This window comes from Phaethon lepturus, unplaced genomic scaffold (assembly GCF_000687285.1).
Source record: "Phaethon lepturus isolate BGI_N335 unplaced genomic scaffold, ASM68728v1 scaffold4424, whole genome shotgun sequence".
NCBI lineage: Eukaryota > Metazoa > Chordata > Aves > Phaethontiformes > Phaethontidae > Phaethon > Phaethon lepturus.
In genome coordinates, this window is record NW_010536824.1 from 2,460 (window position 1) to 21,930 (window position 19,471).

The window sequence follows — 19,471 nt, forward strand, 5'->3', positions numbered from 1 at the left end:
AGAAATTTTAACACGTTGTATTTGAAGTCACAGAATTGCACAACAGGAGACATGGTGTGATAATTTCACAGCCAAATTCCTCAACACTACAGGTTAAGGAAAATGAGGAGAGAAAGACACATGCTAGAGCTTAATGTACCTTCTGAAATCATTCTTTTCCTTCTTCCTACCCATAAAAATATACAGTGCGTAGCAAGTGAATCAAATGACTGATTACATGATACTAACAGGGTTTAGTAGGTTTCCTAACACTCAGGTGCTCTCAGAAACAATGTAATATCAATTATAATCAGATAATTATATTAATTACCTCACAACTAAACCTAGGCATTTGGTGTAGCTTTTTGCTCCGCATTAAAAACATTTAAGATCAAAGAAGGAAACAAGAAGCTATTACTTCAAGAGCCTGCAATAGGCTCGAAAACACATCCACTTGTTCCAAATAGGCAACAATGTAAAAAAAAAAAAATTACAAATATTTATTTTCCCTATGTTGCAATGTATTCTTACTGTTTTAATAGTAACAATGCATTTTTTATTATATAGCATGACAAGTTGAGTACATGGTAGAAAAGTGTCATATTATTGAATTAACGTTCACGTACAATCAAAGTGATTAAAGCGTATTATGTAACTAGTTACCTTCTTTTCAGTATTTTTGTTATTCATTTAATAAATTGTCACAACTTGGTATTTTACTGTCAGTCATCCAGTCAGGATGCATGTTAGCAAGATACTGCTATGCCCTTATCAAGGTGTAACATGGAAAGAAGTCAATTAGTTAACAGCAGATATATAGCAAATACAACAATCCCAAAAGCAACTTACCCCTGGTCTGGGCAGTGATAGATAGACACGCTTCTCTCCTATGAAGAACAGACACATTTACAACAAAATTTGTATGCAGATTTTAATCAATGGGATCACATGCCTTACTTCATGCTTCCTTAAGTTGCAGTACTATAAAAGCAATTACTTACCTGCAATTCCTCCTCTTTGAACATTGCAGGGGATTGCCTCTCCATCTTGTGCTTCCAGAGCCAAGAACTCTGCACTGCTCAGACTCTACCTCTCAGCAACTGGCAGTTAAGCAAGCTCCTCTGAACAGTTTTCCTCAACAAGATTTCTAGTCCCCTGGATGCAATCCACAAGCAAGTCAAGAAGCTCTCTCCAGTCACTGAGTAGCTATCGCTACACACACTCATTTTCTTGCAAAAGGTGCAGAACATACAACGGTAGTTCCACATAAGGCTTTTCTTGGCATGGGTTGGATGGTATAAAATTTGGAGTCACCAATGCCACTACTGAGAAATACCTAGGCAGGTTCTTCTAAGTAACGCAAATAAAACCCTCATGTTGCACTGTACTGTACATATCCCATGTGCACTGTGTTTTATAAAGAAAAAAGTTCTATAGCATTTTACACACTTACTGAATTCTTTCTTATATCCCCAAGAGCCCCAGATAATCCAAGTCTGAGCAAAACAAATGCAGGAAAAAAAAAAAAAAACAAACAACTTTTAGGTGTTGCCTAAAAGTCGGTAAGAAGAGTTCATCCACAGAGGAAACAGTGCCTGGACTAACAGCCTAGGATTATACTCCAGTTACCAGAAGACTTAATTATCTATGAAGATTTACATTTATTACAATAGATTCAGGAGACCAAAGTCTGTTAAATAAAATTAAAGTAAAATAAATAAAAAACTTAAGAACTAGTGAAAAATAGATGTTACCTGAAGAAACAATGGGCTACTCTAATGGGTATCGGTACCAGGTTTGCATAGAGATGATGCATCTCGACAAAGGCCAAGCAAAAAACCCTCCTACAATTGATTGCTATTTCCTCCTCTTGATCAGCTCCTACAGAAGTTCTGTTCTGAGTCCTCAGAAGACAGTTCTCTTGTGCATTCATGATTTTTTGAAAGTGTGCTCTTTGTCTCCCAACACCACAGAAAGATCATGAGCTCCATGTCTAGGCAACTGACTCCTAAAAAACCAATTTCAGTAAGTTGACAAGTGTCCCTCAACCCTCTCGGCAACTATGAAAAATGGAATACTTCCTTTCTAAGATCACCTCTTCCTTCCCCTACTCAGTTTTGCAAAAGATGAAATGAGCTGATAGCTCAAGCATAATATACTTATTTTTTTCAGAATGCAGAGTTATTCAGACACTAATTGCCCAAACATGCATCCAAGCAACACTTCTCATAATTTATACCAGTCTTTAATGAGAAGTTATTTACAACATCCTATGTATCAAAACATTAGCTAAAGGGCATGTAAGAGAGCATGTAAGACATACCAAGAACAAAAGCTAACTTGTAAGTTTAAAATGCTGTAGCATAAAAGAAACGTATACCATTTACCATTTACGTAGCTTGGTGCTACGTAAAAACACAGAAAGCTTTCACATAACAAATGGAATACAAACGCATACTGCGAGGACACGGTACTCACATACTACAAGGTGGGCATTCGGAATTATGGAAACCAAATGGAAAGAGGTGGTAAACAGAAATAAGAAAAAAAATAATTTGCTTTTGTTGTTCAAGCAATTCGCATTATTTGGCTTTCCAAGGTTTAGTTGCTCACCATGTTCAGAAAGAGGAAGGATCGCACTATTTATTTCTTGGAACATTTAAAAAAAAAAAAAAAAAACAACAACAACCTCAAAACACACACACACACACAAACACCCCACGTCACTGGACCACAGATACCAGACCTTTCAAAAATGCAGATCAAGTCAGGGCAGAGATAATCCTACTTCATCAAAAAATACTTAATTATACCAGTACAGTCACGGAGTTTATATCGGATGCCATTAACGGAATACTCATATACATTTTTTCAGGTATTTAACTTCCTTACTTTGTAAGTTAGATCTTTTCTATAATAGCAAAAGATTTTTTGCCATATTGTGATCTTCTTTTTATTTATTCCAGTCTGCCTTTGTTTTTCCTAATGTGTTTTCTATAATGTTTTTCCCCTTTTTTTAATTGAAAATTAATTTTTACTATTTTATCCTCTTTGTCTTCCAATTTTCCACTTTACAGTAGTTCCAGCCATGTTTTTTCCCCCAAAACATCTGTATTTCAACTTTAAATCTTGCTTTTGATCTCACTTCTCACCTGGGAGTAAGGCAGCTGCATCCCTGCTTCACACTTCTTTCTAGAACTCTAATTTCTCAATTGTGAAATTCTGATCTGTATCCCCTATTCACCTGCAGCCCTCCCGAATCCTCTAACTCCTCTCAAATCAAATGGGCAAAACAGAAGAGGAGGGCAGAAAAGGAAGTTATCTTCATGAATTATTCTCTCACTTCTGACCAAGTTACAAGGGAGCAATCAGGGGATTATTCACATTCTTCCCCAGCATGCTGAAACCAAAAGTTAGAAGGGGAAAAAACGGAGAGACTGGCTGACCCCCGACAGATTGGGTCAACGAAAGGTACTTTCATTAGGTAAGTCATCTCAAAACGCAAGAGCCTCAAAATGAAGCATCTTAGGTAACCTAGTAATTCTCAGCGCTCGGTACAGCCCGCGGGGAGCGAGCCGATGCCTCCAGCGGGTGACCCAAATCTCCCAGCCGGCAGCAGCCACCTCTAGAAGAGAGAGGCCAGCACTCTCCTCAGCCCAGCCCAGCCACGCAAGGTTTCAAACACCAACAGCGTGCAGAACAGGCAACCTCACCGCTGGATTAAAAAGTTGTTTTAGGATTAAGCAAGAGAAGTCCCACTCTACCTCACTCTGCAGTTCTGCCTAGCAGAGAGACATTTTCAAAATACATGTGAGGGTACTGGGCTGTAGTGTGTACCCCAGCCTCCCCCACCCCACGCGTGCGTGTGCACCCTCCTCCCCAAGACGAGATCGCTTCAGTTTGGGCACGATCTGGTGTGATTACATTAAAATCGAGTAAAATATTGCTTCATTCCCAAGCTAAATCTGGCTCTCTATCCACTGAGTTTTGAACCTCAGTATGAGAAATACCTAATCTGCTGCTATGAAAGAAACACTGGATAAGGAGTTATGCAATTGCTTGTAAAAATAAAAAAAAAAATTAGTATGAACAACGTGAATCTAGTGTAATCAGAAAAGTGCTTATTTTATTAGATGTGTCCAGCACATATAGTCACCATTCAATTTTTACTTCTTAAACTGTATTCTGAACTCTCTAACAAAGCCAATCATTTAAACTGGTGGATTTGCAGTACAAAAATACAAGTTTTTAAACTGAGGAGGAAAAAAATACATACCTTCTTACTCTAATTCTATCTTTTGTTACACACAATCACAATTCTACTGGGAATAAAGCACTTGTTACATTTTAGTCTGTAAAATAAAGACACTTTTACCAACCTCAACATTAAGACAAGTATCATGAGTTACAAGAAGAATAAAATCTTATAAAATATTGTGAAACTTCATTGTGTTTGGAGGCAAAAGTTTTGTGAATGCCACTCATAATCTCGTAGCAAACAAATACTGTAGGTTTAATTTATTTATTGGGTCATAAGTCATGTTTTCTAGGAGAGAAAATGTTGAAAGTGGCAAATTTAGAGTATTTTCTGGAAGCAAATAGGTGGGGGTGTTTGCGTGAGATTTTTTCCTTTCTTTTTTTTTTTTTTACAAGTCACTCTGAAGTCTGACGAGAGGAAAAAAGCAAACAAAAAAAGATTAGCCCACAATACAGAAGAAAACTTTGTAGAAGATGGGTGGATATAGGAGACCAAATTATTTCTAAGGAGATAACTGACAGTTCATATGAAACAATCGAGATTCAGAGAGAAGTCCCTTACTAGGTTGGGCCACGAGACAAGGAAAAAGGAGACATGATTTCTTAAGCATAGATTTGGCAATAGAAGACCTAATGCACCCAAGGCCATATACAGAATACAAGCTATGCTTACTGTCTTACCAATGGTAGTACCAGATCACTTCATGCTGAAGCAAAGACTGAGGAAATGAGAGACGCCAACAAGAACAGACCCACCAGGCTAGGCCAAAGAGAATCACAGAATCACTAAGGTTGGAAAGGACCTTCAAGATCATCAAGTCCAACCATTAATCCAGTGCCACCATGTTCCCAAAACCATGTCTTGAAGCGCCACATCCCCGCACCCCGGCCCACACACGCTACAGCCTCCAACATGCTCAGCAACACCCACCCATTCTCATCTCTCTCCTTCAAGCAACGACACTGGGCTGCCTTCTGGAATGATGCTTTAAAGAAACTGCAAGTACCACTTGTGGAAAATGTCTGTTATCTGCTGTCAACCGCCACAGGAGAAGAGAAAGTTACTAACTCCAGGAGAGGCTGGGAATCTGCTGAAACACTTCAAGAACTATTTGTTTGGAGAGCCAAGTATATGCTTTGCTATGGCTGCACGATTCTTGTCGTATTATTTTTAAATACAGTAATATATATATGCATATACACACACATGCACACATATAAATATATGAAAAGGTTATCATTTAACCCTGCTAGACCATTGCATGAACATGAAAAAAAATCAGATAACTGCATGATCAGCCCTGCAAATTCCAAATTTATTGTAACGTATTAATGTTAGAGTAATACCACATTTTAAGATGCATTATATAAAATTTAATGCTATGTTTAAAGAAAGTCAGTAGATCCTTGGCTCCCAAAACAAACAAAACACCCACTGAAAGTTAAAAGGCCCATAAATAGGATCTCTGACTGCTACACATCTTGATATGGCATTCCAGACCAAGCTGGAAGAACAAGTAGGATAACAATCATGTACTTCTCAAACGCCTCAAATTCCCAGTAGCCTGCGCTTCACACAATTATTGTAAACCCACTCAGAATTTCAATACATGTTTTTCTTTCGCAAGTCTTCAGGCCCAGACACACATCTAGCAACCAGCAGCAACAATTTAAGGTATGACTGCCCTGCGGTTGGTTGTTTACCGTCCTCACAAGGAAGCTGGCAGAAAACAACCGCTTACACAAAAACCTGATCAAGTACAGAAAGTTAAACTGGCAAAATAAACTCTGAAAATGAAGACAGGTTTCACGTTAATAGCAAGATGAAGTATTGTATCATTGATAAAGTGTCATCTAACCTGAATAAGGATTTACTTTTTCTGTATCTTAGATACAAAAAAAAAAAGTCCCTGTTTTTAACTAAATCTAAACTTTTAAACCTGAGTGATTTTCTTAAAAATACGAGACATTCAGTATTATTATACATTACATTCCATCAGTATGCAATTATACCTTACAGACTGAAACAAACACGTAGCCGCAAGAAGAATGACAGGCTACACTAAAGACATCATTTGAAAAAAAATTAAGGTAGATAAAAATGAAAAACAAAATGGCTTCCATTTTTAAGGTAAATTGCCCTATGCTAAAAGTAAATACAGAATTTTTTTCTTAAGTTTCCCAGGTTTTCTTCTACATGTTGTACAAATACCAATAAACTTACCAACCAGAGAAAATATCCCAAGATTGTGCAGAGTCGTCAGAGATTCCATCCAGGAGAAAGGACAGCAGTTTAAAAATCAAATAACTACATTCACTACATTATCAAGTGAATACAAGACAAGCTGACAGTATAGAGTATGTATGTGTATATATGTTTTCCAGAAATACAGGAAATTAATTAAACATGTCTCAAAACTCATTGTTGTATCTTGATTGTCATGAACTGATACATTCTAGAAAAACCAAAAGGTGGGATGAAAGCCCTACATCGCTAGTATTTGGACACCGCTGGCAAAGAGCGGTGTTGAATACTTTTGTGTCCTTTGAACAGTTCCATTTGATTTTGCTGGAACTAAACACAGCGTAGAAAGTTAAACATACTCAATTTTACATAAATCAGGCCTTTAAAATTTTAGTTGTTTTTCTTTTTAAAAATCCAATAAGCACCCTAGTTTGACATCTAAACAAAACCAATATACTTGTGTATTGCCACCTAGATTCCACATTTCTATATGGGATGTGGGACTGTTTATTTGGAAGAAAACAGTATTTCCTAAATCACACTTAAAATTCTCAGACTACATGTTCTGAAAACTACATTTTTCTATTTGTATGTAGCATTCTTACCTCTTCTTCCTTCAAACACGTCATTGATTTCTCTTAACAACATAGAAATGTCACTCAGTTGAGACTCCCAGGCCTCACAGAACACCTCAAGATTTTCTTTTGCAATCTTGCTTGATGGATGTAATGCCAGTGTTTCTGCAGCAGAAATTATCTGGACAGAGAACAAACTATGTTCTATTGGAAATCTTAGTAAGTAGTGTTGCACACGAATTCACAAATGCCTTCACAGAGAAAAAAACACAAAATCCAATGGCTACTATTATGTCTTTGTAGTGTATTCATCTGACATTTGCAGGCTTGATGATCTTCCTTGTGCATTGTTTAGCCACCACCCAACATTAAAGTTTAACTTGTTCTTAGAACTGCTTTGAACAGTTTAACATTAGGCTTCCAAAAAATTTAAATTAAAATTAAAAGTAATTTTTATTTATTTATGTCCAGTAGAAGTGGCAGGATAAAAGCTATGCATACCTGTGGGCCAGTGACCTGAAAAGTGTCTTCTGCATGTATGCAAGTAATCTCAAGGGGCTCGGTTCCAGAAACATGCCTCAACAAGCGACACATCTAAATATTTTTTATTAAAATATACTTTCATAAGTAGTGAGAAAAAAGTGCACATGCACAAACACACACAAAGTTATTGATTATCCTTCCATAAAACTTATTGGGGACCGCACAGCTGGGTGTTTCTCAGGGAGCATTTACTATAAAACAGGGCTAAATCCTGACTTGGAATGTGTAGAAAATCACCAAAAGAAAGTAAAGTCTTAATAAATAAAAATAAAACAACAGCAATTTCACACATTTATGACTGAATAAACCTGAAAGTAATCAGATACCTATGAAACTTGGAAAAATTGTAGCATAAATGACTTCACCAAAACAGGCTTACTCAGCAATTAGCAACGATGTGGAAAATTTAGGCTTTCATCACCCAGGGAACTAAATTATCTTTGAGCAAAGCAGCGTCAAATTATTAGGGAAGAAATACTGTTTCCTTTCACAGTAAGCAAAATGTAGTGGGTTTTTTGGTTTGGTTTTTTTTTTTTGGCAAATAACATTAAGAGTGAACTTTGGGCTGAGAAGGAACAATGAAGTTTTCAAGTTTTCAGATTCAAAGGAGAATTTATAAGACTGAGACAGCATGTATTAAGCTAACTGCACTATCCATCGTCAGAAATGCTATAATGCCTGAAAAAAATCAGTGTCTCACTGCAACACTGATTACTCACAGAAAAAGAGGACATTAAAGCCAAAATTAAAAATCCACAGTGTTGATCTGCCAGTCCCAGAAGTTCAAGGGTGTTGCTTCTGCATATTCATACTTCTCGGATGAATCCTCAAGCCCCATACGATACCAGATTTTTTTAGAAATTAATGAGTGTTAGATGCCATGCAGGTATAGCTTCCAGCATCACCATCTTCCAGATCAAAATTATCTCTATCTTTGTATGTCTCTTACTGGTACAGTTACTTCTGCTCATCTCTCAGATGAGAAAGCAACAAGGTATATGTGGCAGACATCCTTTGTTGACTGACAAAAATTACACAAGATCTTCAAAACAGTCAAGTTCAGTGGATTAAGAGACTTAACCTTACATTCCTTACATTCTTAAAAAGTGTCTTTGGGTTGAGCTGTTGCTGGATGCCTGCTGCTTGAAAAAAAAGGCTATCATCTCTATTTTTCAATTAATATTTCAGCCCTAGTATATACACACAGATAATAGCGTTAAAAAATGACTTGGAGTCTAGGTCCAGGAGAAGAACTGGCTAAGACTGTACATGCCTTCTACAACAACTGTATGCCACAGCGACACCTCTGGCTCAGACCATACTAAGAACAATACAAAATTCAACAGTATACTAATAAAATAAAATAAAATAAAAATTATACCACCATCCCCCTTCCACCCCCCCGAAGCCTTCCTGAAGAATAGATCAAGACAAGCTGACCACTCATTTTCTAAGTGCCTTCCAAAATTAAAGCAGCCATGAACTCACCTCAACAAGCTGTTCTTTCTGCTCTGATAGCTTACAAGTATATTCTGCTACAGCTTCAAGATTTCCTTCTACTCCTGTGATTTTTAATGCTTTGAGAACCATATGATCTGTATGGTATTTTAGCACATCTGCTGCCAGAGATGTTGCTGCATTGTGGACCTTGAGTAGCATTAAAGGAAGGAGAGAAAAACATTAGATGGAAAAAAAAAATGCACCCAGTACCATGTCAAATAAACTTGAGACAGATTGATTTTACCAAGAAGCAAAAAATTTACTGCCATGAACACTCACATACAGCCTGCATATAATCTGGGGCTTTAACTCTTCAGTTACTATTCAAGTACAAAGATATAACCCACTGCACTCCAAAAAAAACAAACCCAAAATCAACAAACAAGAGAAAAACCCACAACCAAAGATGAAGAGAAACAAAAGAGCAGCTGGGTAAAATGAGGACATGAAGTTATCACACTGCTGTTTTCTGCTAATGTTACAGCTGGGAAAAACACAGGTGCATGAATTTGTGGGGCACCAAGTTGAGCATAAGCACAATGGCCACTCTACTTCTCATGAAGAAAACACATTAACATAATCAGACTGAAGCCACACAGCCTCCGAGTTTATAATAGAGTAGAAATTAAGTTCCTATGAATAAATTGTATTCTCAGTGATGCAAAGAAAAGCTTGAATATATTAGCTCACGACACAGCCTTAGAAAAGTAAAAAGCATCTTTTCTGCAAGGAGACTGAAGACAGAGGTGGGTCTTGGAGAAGTCTCAACACTCTCCCTACATTCCCCACAAGCAAGGAGCAGCTTCCCCTTGAAACACATCCCTAAATCCAGACACGCTTTCAGACCCATGGATCTGCTGAAGTTGTGCTGTGAAGGACTCTGCGTGACAATAGCTGTCAGCGGCAGCTGCTGCTAGTTCTAGTGACCAGTCATAGGAGGTTTACCCACACCCTGTAACCAGCCCCATTTTAAAAACACAGGTGAAAACAAAACAGCAACCTGTGTTAGAAATAGCAGAGCATTCTTACGTCTTCCTTATGCTCCTAAGACTGTTATGAGTCTCGTAATATTGCGCTCACTTTGCTGGACTGTGCTGAATATACAACAAATTTGTCTGTTCAAGAACATTATTTTCCAACTTCTTATGAATGCAATAAGCTTGACATTTTTACACTGGTGGGCCTTGACTCCTCAGAATGTTTACTATAATTGTAAGTTTGTTCCCCCCTCCCCGCCGCCCCGGACTCTACCTTTTTTTCTCCCCTTCCCCCGGCAGCACTTCTTGTGCAGTCCAGAATTAAGGGTGTTTTTTTGGGGGGGAGGGTTGTTTGTTTGTTTTAATTTCATGCAAGAAACCTGAACTGTTGCCTCAAAACCTGCTGCTACTGTTTTATGACAACCTGTTATAAACGATTTATATAGTGTTGTTTGCATGCCATTAAAAATCAGCACAAACCACTAACCTCAGAAATTAAGTCAGCTCTGAAGAAAGGATATCTGCAAAGCTTGTAATGTTAGAGAAGGAACTGACAATTCTCATTTATATATAGGCTACATAGAGATTTCCTTTTCATTAGAGATTATTTTCATCAGAGATTCTTTTCATCCTGATCTAAACAAGACACTTACTTCTATTTAATGCCATCTCTGATCATCAGCAAGAATGTAGTCTCAAGGAAGGAACATGCCTCTCGTTTCTTCCATAAAATGACAGAGATGGGAAACAGCTACTTTTACAGCCTTGTTAGGCTGTCTTGTGTTCTCAGCCACCCAGGCTCCCAAACCCATTTTAATTAGAGTTGCAATACTTAAATTTTACCAATAGAGAGCCTGGTTGCTGGCTGATACACCGCAGCACCAGACGTCAGAACGACAGGACAGTCCTTCTCAGCCACGTACAGAAACACGGCTACTCTGGAACCAACCCAATCACTACATGGCAAACAAGGAAAATGACATAATACTCTAAATTTGCTCTACTAAGTAGCATTAGTCCTATGCATTTTTAAAAAACGCTCTTATGAAGCAAGCTTTAATACTCTACAGGTCAGCAAAGCAAGTCATACAGCATTTAGGATTTGTTAGTTTAGAAAGCCACACCTACTCAGTTTGCTCCACAGTTTCTAGAACAGTGTGCTATGTTTTCACCTGCACTGCTTTTAATATGGAGCTACATCACAGGGCACAGGTAACCCACTATTTTGTATTTTATGCCACCTCTGTTAGCTGGTTTACAGAAGGCAATTTTCTAGCAGGCAGGACAATATGGTAAGATTTACATTTACGGAGCTGCAAGAAAATACAAGATATTAATGATTTCTGCCACATACTATATTCCAGCCACCTTTAGCTTTATGATCTATGCAATTACATAGTCACATACTATTTTGACTGGGAACTCTTCCTCCTCATTCAGCACAAGGGAGTGACATTACTCCAAAAGGAAGATCTTACAGTGAAAACAGCTGAATGTCACTCCAGAAAAGCTCTGCTACTGATTTCCTACATAATGGTGGCCAAAGAAAAAACTATTAATTAATGTGCACAAATTATGTATCCTCCATCATCTGGGAGCCCAACACACTGCCTGACAGCAGAAGCTGAAAGCACTTAACTGCAACTGAAATAGATTCAAAGCACTGTCCAAATCATCAGAACAGCTGCAGGAATTACAATCCAGAAGACAAAATTTCTCATTTTGCCTCTTATTGAAAAATATGCAGCATGATTTTTTGAGCAGTTGAGGTCTTCCAGTTACAGCAGCTGAGAGCTCAGTCTAAGCAAGTGCGCTGTATTTCTCTAACATCTTTGCACTGCTCTGTAGTCTAGTATTGAAACCCTCACTGTCCTTAGTCTTCATGTCTCCATCTGTTTAAAGCAACAATAATATGAAGCAGTTGAAAACATATCTGAATGCTTTGCAAATATTTTGGAAGCTGCCAGAAACCAGTGATTTGGCTCCAATCTGTGGAACAGATAAGACACCAATGCTATCTGTCCACAGCAGAGGAAGGACCCTGATCAGCAAGTGCAGTCCATCCCACGTACCAAATGAGACAGCTATCTCGTACGTATATGTAAGGTGACACTCAGCACGCTTGCATTTAGGAAGAGAATGATTTGCAACAAGCACATACACAGCTGCTAACTGTCTAGAAAAATACCTGAGTATAAGGCACCATCATAACACATTTCTGCTATCGAAATCAACAGGTTAAGTACAAACAGCAGATGTAACTTATTCATTTAAGCACACACTAACAAGAAAAACTACTTAAAACAGTGATGCATCCCTTTACATTTAAAGTAATTACTATATACACAGTACTTATTTCCAAACACTCTTCTCTTTCTATTGTTATCAGAGTCAGCAAAGAGCCTATATATCCAAAAGATTTCTCATTAGTTATAAGGACAGACACAGAAGATGACTGCCTATTAGCTCCATGATCTATTTCTGATTTAGCTACTCTTGTCTATAAAAAGATAGTAGCCTTTTTGGGTACAGGATCCTATTTTACAACTTCACATACAAGAAGTAAGAAATTCAAGTTCTTATTCAATTTACGCTTGCTTAAACTAGACTTACCTCTCTTTTAAGTTCATTCATGCACTGGCATGTTTTTAAAATGGCTACTTCCAAGTCTTCCATGAGATCCTTTGTTTTCTGGTTTTGCTACAAGCCAAAGAAAGCAACCGACAAAACATTACACAAAACCCCATCAAATCCCACCTTCACATCATGTGTCATTACATCAAGTTGCTTTAGAAAATAGCTTTTTCTTTCTAGATATAATGTTTTCATTTGCACATCCTGTGTATGCTTTACTTGAAAAATTCTTTTACAGAAACATTTATCATCAAATCAAATTTAAAAATAATAGTGATGAAAGCTAATTAGCTGTTTCTCTTCAACAGGAATTATTTCTGAACCTCACTGTGCTTTTTTCAGGAAAAGGACTTCCTTAAGCTTTACAACTTCCAAAAATCTTCTGTCTAAACATCCTAAAGTTGAGCAACAGTTTAAGGCTTTCTTTTTTTTTTTTTTTTTTTTTTAATATAAATAGTCTTTTAAAATAAAGTGGCACCTAAAACATTATACCAAATGTTCTATATTGAATTACAAGAAGGTTACTTAAAGCATCCTTGTAAGACTTCAGGTCATTATCTAATTTAAACAAGTACAGTAGCTAATAACATTTGTTGAGGTAGCTTCAAGACAGAGCTCCCTCTTCTCCAAATAGGGCCTATCTATGGAATAACCCAAATGTCAAGAGACACACACTAGGAAAAGAGCTATGTAGCAATGATTTTGCATTGTTCTCTGAAATATATGGGAAACGATTATCCTAGGTGGGACCATTAGCATGGCCATAGCTGCAAGAACACTAGCCCCTCAGAGTCTAAATTAACATAAACATGCAGACACACACACACAAAAATGTGTGTAGGTATAGACACCCCCCCCCCCCTTTTAAAAAAATTAGGTATAGACCCCCCCCCCCCCATTTTATTTAAAGGAAAAAACCCCACCCAAGACAGTATGATCATTTCCTCAGGTATTCTTATCTGCTCTAAGTCTCAAAGCTACCTGTCCCTCAAATTTAATGCATTTCTTTAAGTAATTTGTGTAAGAGTGTAATATCACAAAATCATTTTTAACACAAGGAGCACAATGTTTTACACTCACTAGAATGACTTTTTTTTTTCTTTTACTTATTTAATGTACACATTTTTGTTCCTTCTATGTGTAACTTTTTTTTTTTTTAAACACAAGTGAGAAAATTTCCTCACCAAAATAAGGTTATAGGAAAACCTAAGACACCACGGTAGCTTGTGATCTTATGAGCTCAAACATACACTGGATGGATTTCAGAAACATTTAGAATTCAATCAACAGCATTAGATTTTCTGTTGTGCTCCAGTTAGTTTTCATTAACATACAATAATACAAACAAGAGCAGATCAGTGATGTCAGTCTAATTTAGACTTGACCTAGGTTATAAGACAATTCTGATTTAAAATACAGTCTTCACTGAAGATTCACAGTTATTCTGCTTGTTAAAAGGAAGTATGGTGAGTGGCAAGGGAGATAACTGGGCACCCTAATAGCTCTACAGATCCCCATGTATCCTAAAGGCATGACAATTTAGTTTTTTAAAATCAACAACCCCACTTGAATTGCATTAAGTCCCTCAGAAAATATTCATCCTTTGACAAAGCTGCTGAGCTGAAACTAAAAAGCCACCACAGCTAGGCTGGGTTATTTATTAATGAAAATACTTAATGCAAAGGCACACGTGCACGCCCAAGTATTTTCATGGATCATAGAATCATAGAATAGTTTGGGTTGGAAGGGACCTTTAAAGGTCATCTAGTCCAACCCCCTTCAATGAGCAGGGACATCTTCAACCCAGTCAGATTGCCCAGAGCCCCGTCCAGCCTGACCTTCAGTGTTCCCAGGGATGGGGCATCTACCACCTCTCTGGGCATATACATGCATAGTCTCGTACGAGGCTCTCATTTCTATCATTTGAAATGTGGCATGTAAATTATCTAGAGCTGACCAGTTTCCACCAGTAACAGAGCTTAGAAATACCCAAGTGTACCGGTTTTGGCTGGGATAGAATTAGTTTTCTTCACCGTAGCTATATGGGGCTGTGTTTTAGATTTGTGCTGAAAACAGTGTTGATAATACAGGGATATTTTAGTTACTGCTGAGCAGGGCTTACACAGAGACAAGCCTTTTTCTGCTTCTCTCTCTGTCCCACCAGTGAGTGGGCCTGAGGGTGCACAAGAAGTTGGGAGGGGACACAGATGGTACAGTGACCCCAACTGACCAAAGGGATATTCCATACCATATGATGTCATGCTCAGTATATAAAGCCGAGGGAAGAAGCCTAGTCCAACCCCCTTCAATGAGCAGGGACATCTTCAACCCAGTCAGATTGCCCAGAGCCCCGTCCAGCCTGACCTTCAGTGTTCCCAGGGATGGGGCATCTACCACCTCTCTGGGCATATACATGCATAGTCTCGTACGAGGCTCTCATTTCTATCATTTGAAATGTGGCATGTAAATTATCTAGAGCTGACCAGTTTCCACCAGTAACAGAGCTTAGAAATACCCAAGTGTACCGGTTTTGGCTGGGATAGAATTAGTTTTCTTCACCGTAGCTATATGGGGCTGTGTTTTAGATTTGTGCTGAAAACAGTGTTGATAATACAGGGATATTTTAGTTACTGCTGAGCAGGGCTTACACAGAGACAAGCCTTTTTCTGCTTCTCTCTCTGTCCCACCAGTGAGTGGGCCTGAGGGTGCACAAGAAGTTGGGAGGGGACACAGATGGTACAGTGACCCCAACTGACCAAAGGGATATTCCATACCATATGATGTCATGCTCAGTATATAAAGCCGAGGGAAGAAGCAAGAAGGGGGAGTCAGTCCATCGCATTTGGAGTGATGGCGTCTTTCTTCCCAAGTAACCGTTACATGTGATCGAGCCCTGCTTCCCTGGAGATGGCTGAACACCTGCCTGCCCATGGGGAGTGGTGAATTAATTCCTAGTTTTGCTTTGCTTGTGCGTGCAGCTTTTTCTTTGCCTATTAAGCTGTCTTTATCTCAACCCACAAAATTTCACACTTTTACCCTTCTGATTCTCTCTGCATCCCACTGTAGGGGAGTGAGCAGCTGTGTGGGGCTTGCCTGCCTGCCAGGGCTGACCCCCAACACCAAGCCAAACACAGTTTTAGTTTCTTATAGTTATGGTATTCTATGCAATTAATAACCTACATGTGTCATCTTTGTTGTAACAACAGTCTATGTTATCAATAAGATGTATACGCTCTGCAAGCTGCACTGCTGCATTAAGAACACCTGATTGCACCATTTGATTCGAAGAGGAGGAACAAAAATGCTTTCTCATAAGTAATACACTCAGTTAAGCAAGTGTCTGATACTAGTACTCATCTGCCATATTTCAGAGTGTTGATAAGATTCTGTGTTATACGCTTCCCCAGAAACAAGACCAAAATCAAGACAGCATCAAAAACAGAAACAGCATTTTCCATCTCTGCTTTTCCTCTCTCTTTTGCATGTATCTATGATCACCTTCAAGGAACAAGATTACACAAATGACAGAGGGAGACTTAATCTGTTGCTTCTTTAAAAATGAAAACTATCGTCATTTAGATGTTCTAAAAAGGACAAACAAGAATTCCCGGTAAGTTTTAATGTCTCTTTTCTCTCTCTCTGCAAGATCAAAAAAGAGAGTTGCTTTTTTAGAATATTTCCCTTTTCAATAGCTTAAGTATTTTCAACATTGTGTTGAAAAAAAGAAACTGTGGTCACTGCCACAGGATCATCTGAAGTACCCAACCAGGAGACCTCACTTTTTAAGGCTGTGCAATGATACTTCTGTTCGCTGCCTTCTTTCCACTTACGGCTTCATGAAAATTAGGCTACCAACACTAGTAGCATAATTTAGCCATCAAGAATTCACTGAAGCAATACCACCAGGGCAGGGAGAGGACAGAACATACTGAAGCTGCAGAAGCACAGAACAAACTCTGGCTTCCTTGATCAGTTCTCGCTATGAGGAATATATGCAGTTCTTTCTTCCTAGATCTGAAGAAACACTGCATTAAAAATTTCTTTCCAAAGTAGAGGTGAAAAGATTTACTTTGCTAAAAAGCTCTTACAGCTTGCATCCACACTGAAACCAGCTGCTCTAGTTCCATTTTAGCCTGTTTAGACAGCTCCAAAATGTGTTCTCTGTGCTCATGACTGGTATAGGCAGAGTCTGTGAAGTCCTCCGTATGTTCCAGGATAACTTCCAGCATTGTTGAAAGGTTCTCTTTTGAGAGAAAATAAAGATTCTCACGAAGACCCTCCACCTTATTCTGAAAAAGAAGCATGTAAGTTCCTTGAGAATGTATGTGGTTATACAGTTGTGATGCAAATGTAGATCAAAGTGACAGCCTCCAAAGAAATGAGACACGGTTGTCCATTAGCTGTTCTTAACTGAGTATGAAACTTAGAAGAGCCTTTATCAGGAAAACATAGCATTACTCAGAATATAAAGATTTACCTCTACTTATTCTTTACTCTTACACCCTTTAGCACACCTTCTGATACTTGCCATCTCCTCCTGGATCAGAATGCATTCAGAGCAATAATGTTTTGTTGAGGTGATGCCTTGAACATGAAATAAGCTTAAGTACCAGGATACTGATCACAACTTCATTAAAATAGTTCTTGTTGAAGAATTCTTGCTTCATAATTGGCTAGTATCTTTAAAACTGCACACCTCTTGTGTGCAGAGAATCTGACCTTTTGTCAGATTCACTAACATTTTTGGACAGTTATTTAAGTTACACTACTGAAAAGACGCAGCTCCATCATTTAGAATTTTTTTTTTTTCAGAATTCTAGTTTTGAGGTAATCTATTAGGCTGTAGAAAACAATACTATTTCTATTCTTACCTTGAATTCTTTGATGCCAGAATATATACTGATAGGGGCCATTTCATTTTCTCCGTTTGGTCTAGAATCAGTTACAATTTCTATTACCTGTTCCAAAGCTAATCTCATACGATGAAAGACTCCATCTTTGTTTATACGAGCAGATTCACAATCTGGATGCCTCAGACAAGTCTTTTTAAAGAAAGCAAAGTAAGCATTATGAAAGAGTACACATGCAATATAGCAAAATGAATGCTTCCTGCTAAGGCAGGTCTAAAGAATGTGTTAGAATATGATAAATTATTTCTGTTAAACTCCTATTGTGCTAAGTAGAATTCATAGTGTTACTCAGAATATAAAGATTTTTCTCTACTTATTCTTTACTCTTACACCTTTTAGCATGAAGTTTACAGAGGGGCTGAGAAAGAAGAGTCAGCTCTCCCGCCAGATGCCATACTCTGATTTATCCAAGTTGTGTAAGAGCACGCATACTCACTCACCTTTGAGGCAGTTAGGAGCATCATGGTGCACTTCTCAAGAACAGCCCTAGACGCTGCCATTCTAGCCTTTTTCTTCTCATCCTTCAAATCCTAAACACCAAAAGAAAAAATGACCTGAATACTACACAATATCTAAAATGTTAACTGCTTGCGAGACGGGAAAAAAGAAACTCTCTTGCAGATGGATGGGTTGTGAGACAGCTTCTTTATGTCTCACAACTGCTATTTTCAGCATAACTCATGATCTAGAACTTGCTTTTCAGACAGATTTTAATTTATGCATTTATTCTGAGCTCTATTCAATTCAGATTTCAAAGGAGGAAGATCTCAGAGATACAGAGTGTGTTATGTAAACTGCCACTAATTTTGCTAACTTTATCACATAGCATTATTCATAAAAGAGAAAAATGAGGGGAAAAAATACTTAACTAAAAATATTTTCTGTAATGGGGGAGGGTAAGGCAGAAACAGAGAACACCAGCTTTTCACTGTACTGCAGTGAAGAAAATATAAAATAAATCTTTTGTCTACTTGAGTGTTATATTTACTGTATATCAGTAATAAAGAAAGTCTTAGCAGGCTAAAAAAGCAATTCCTCTGTAGAAAGGAATTGAGTATAGGAACTTCTCAAGAACTTTCCAGGGAGAGGGATGTACCTGCAAAACTAAACTATACCCACAGAAAAGTTCATCAAAAGGGAAGAATTTAGAGTCCAAATTGAGATGGGCGAAAGATGGAAGAGGGCAAGACATTAAACCCTTACCATGTAAGGGGTCTAACAGGAGGAAGAATTTACAAAGCTACAACTAAGATCTTCTCAAAGCTAACAAAGATAGCTCAGTGCTATTTGAGTGTTAAACAGGCAACTTAACAGGACCAGCTGAAAAGGGAACAGTTCACAGGGTGGAATTAATCCTAATTTACTCTAGATTAGCAAACCCACCACCCCAGCAATAACCCAGATAAATCACTGCTGCAGTCCTTTTTGAGATTTTTATAAAAATCTCATTTAGCAACTACAGAAAATCTTTAAGATCAGGATCCCCACATTTAAACCAAACCAAAAAAACCCCACCACAGCTCTTGTCTGAAATTCTGACATTACATTCTGATAAATCTGACCATACTCAAGAGTTTCTGGCATACTTACTATAATTATACTAAGGAAAAATACCTTCATGGATGTTTCCTCCGAATACAACTAACAATGCCACATAGCAGCCTACACACTGTAAAGTGAGCATATCAAGAAAGTCCTGACACAATTTAAAAAGTACTAATGAAACACTCTTATAGGGGAGAGTCAGTTAACACTGAAAACCAAAAATAGTTGAAAAGAGTATCACTTACTAGTAATGCACCTTTCTCTTTCCTAGGAACAACCGCTATGAATATTTCAGGGTAAAATAAA

General features: G+C 38.0%; 1 protein-coding gene across 1 annotated transcript in view; it reads right to left on the reverse strand.

Moving 5' to 3' along the window:
* CTNNAL1 (catenin (cadherin-associated protein), alpha-like 1) overlaps positions 1–18,150 on the reverse strand; it is a gene marked incomplete at both ends in the record, with an annotated part of 20,575 nt that extends 2,425 nt beyond the window's left edge. The window contains 8 exons of the mRNA XM_010286274.1: positions 829–866; positions 7,087–7,237; positions 7,558–7,650; positions 9,088–9,246; positions 12,690–12,776; positions 16,799–16,999; positions 17,582–17,752; positions 18,061–18,150. Of these exons, the coding sequence (XP_010284576.1) occupies positions 829–866; positions 7,087–7,237; positions 7,558–7,650; positions 9,088–9,246; positions 12,690–12,776; positions 16,799–16,999; positions 17,582–17,752; positions 18,061–18,150 (990 nt within the window). The remainder of the gene's footprint in view (positions 1–828; positions 867–7,086; positions 7,238–7,557; positions 7,651–9,087; positions 9,247–12,689; positions 12,777–16,798; positions 17,000–17,581; positions 17,753–18,060) is intronic.
* Positions 18,151–19,471: the final 1,321 nt, after the last annotated feature.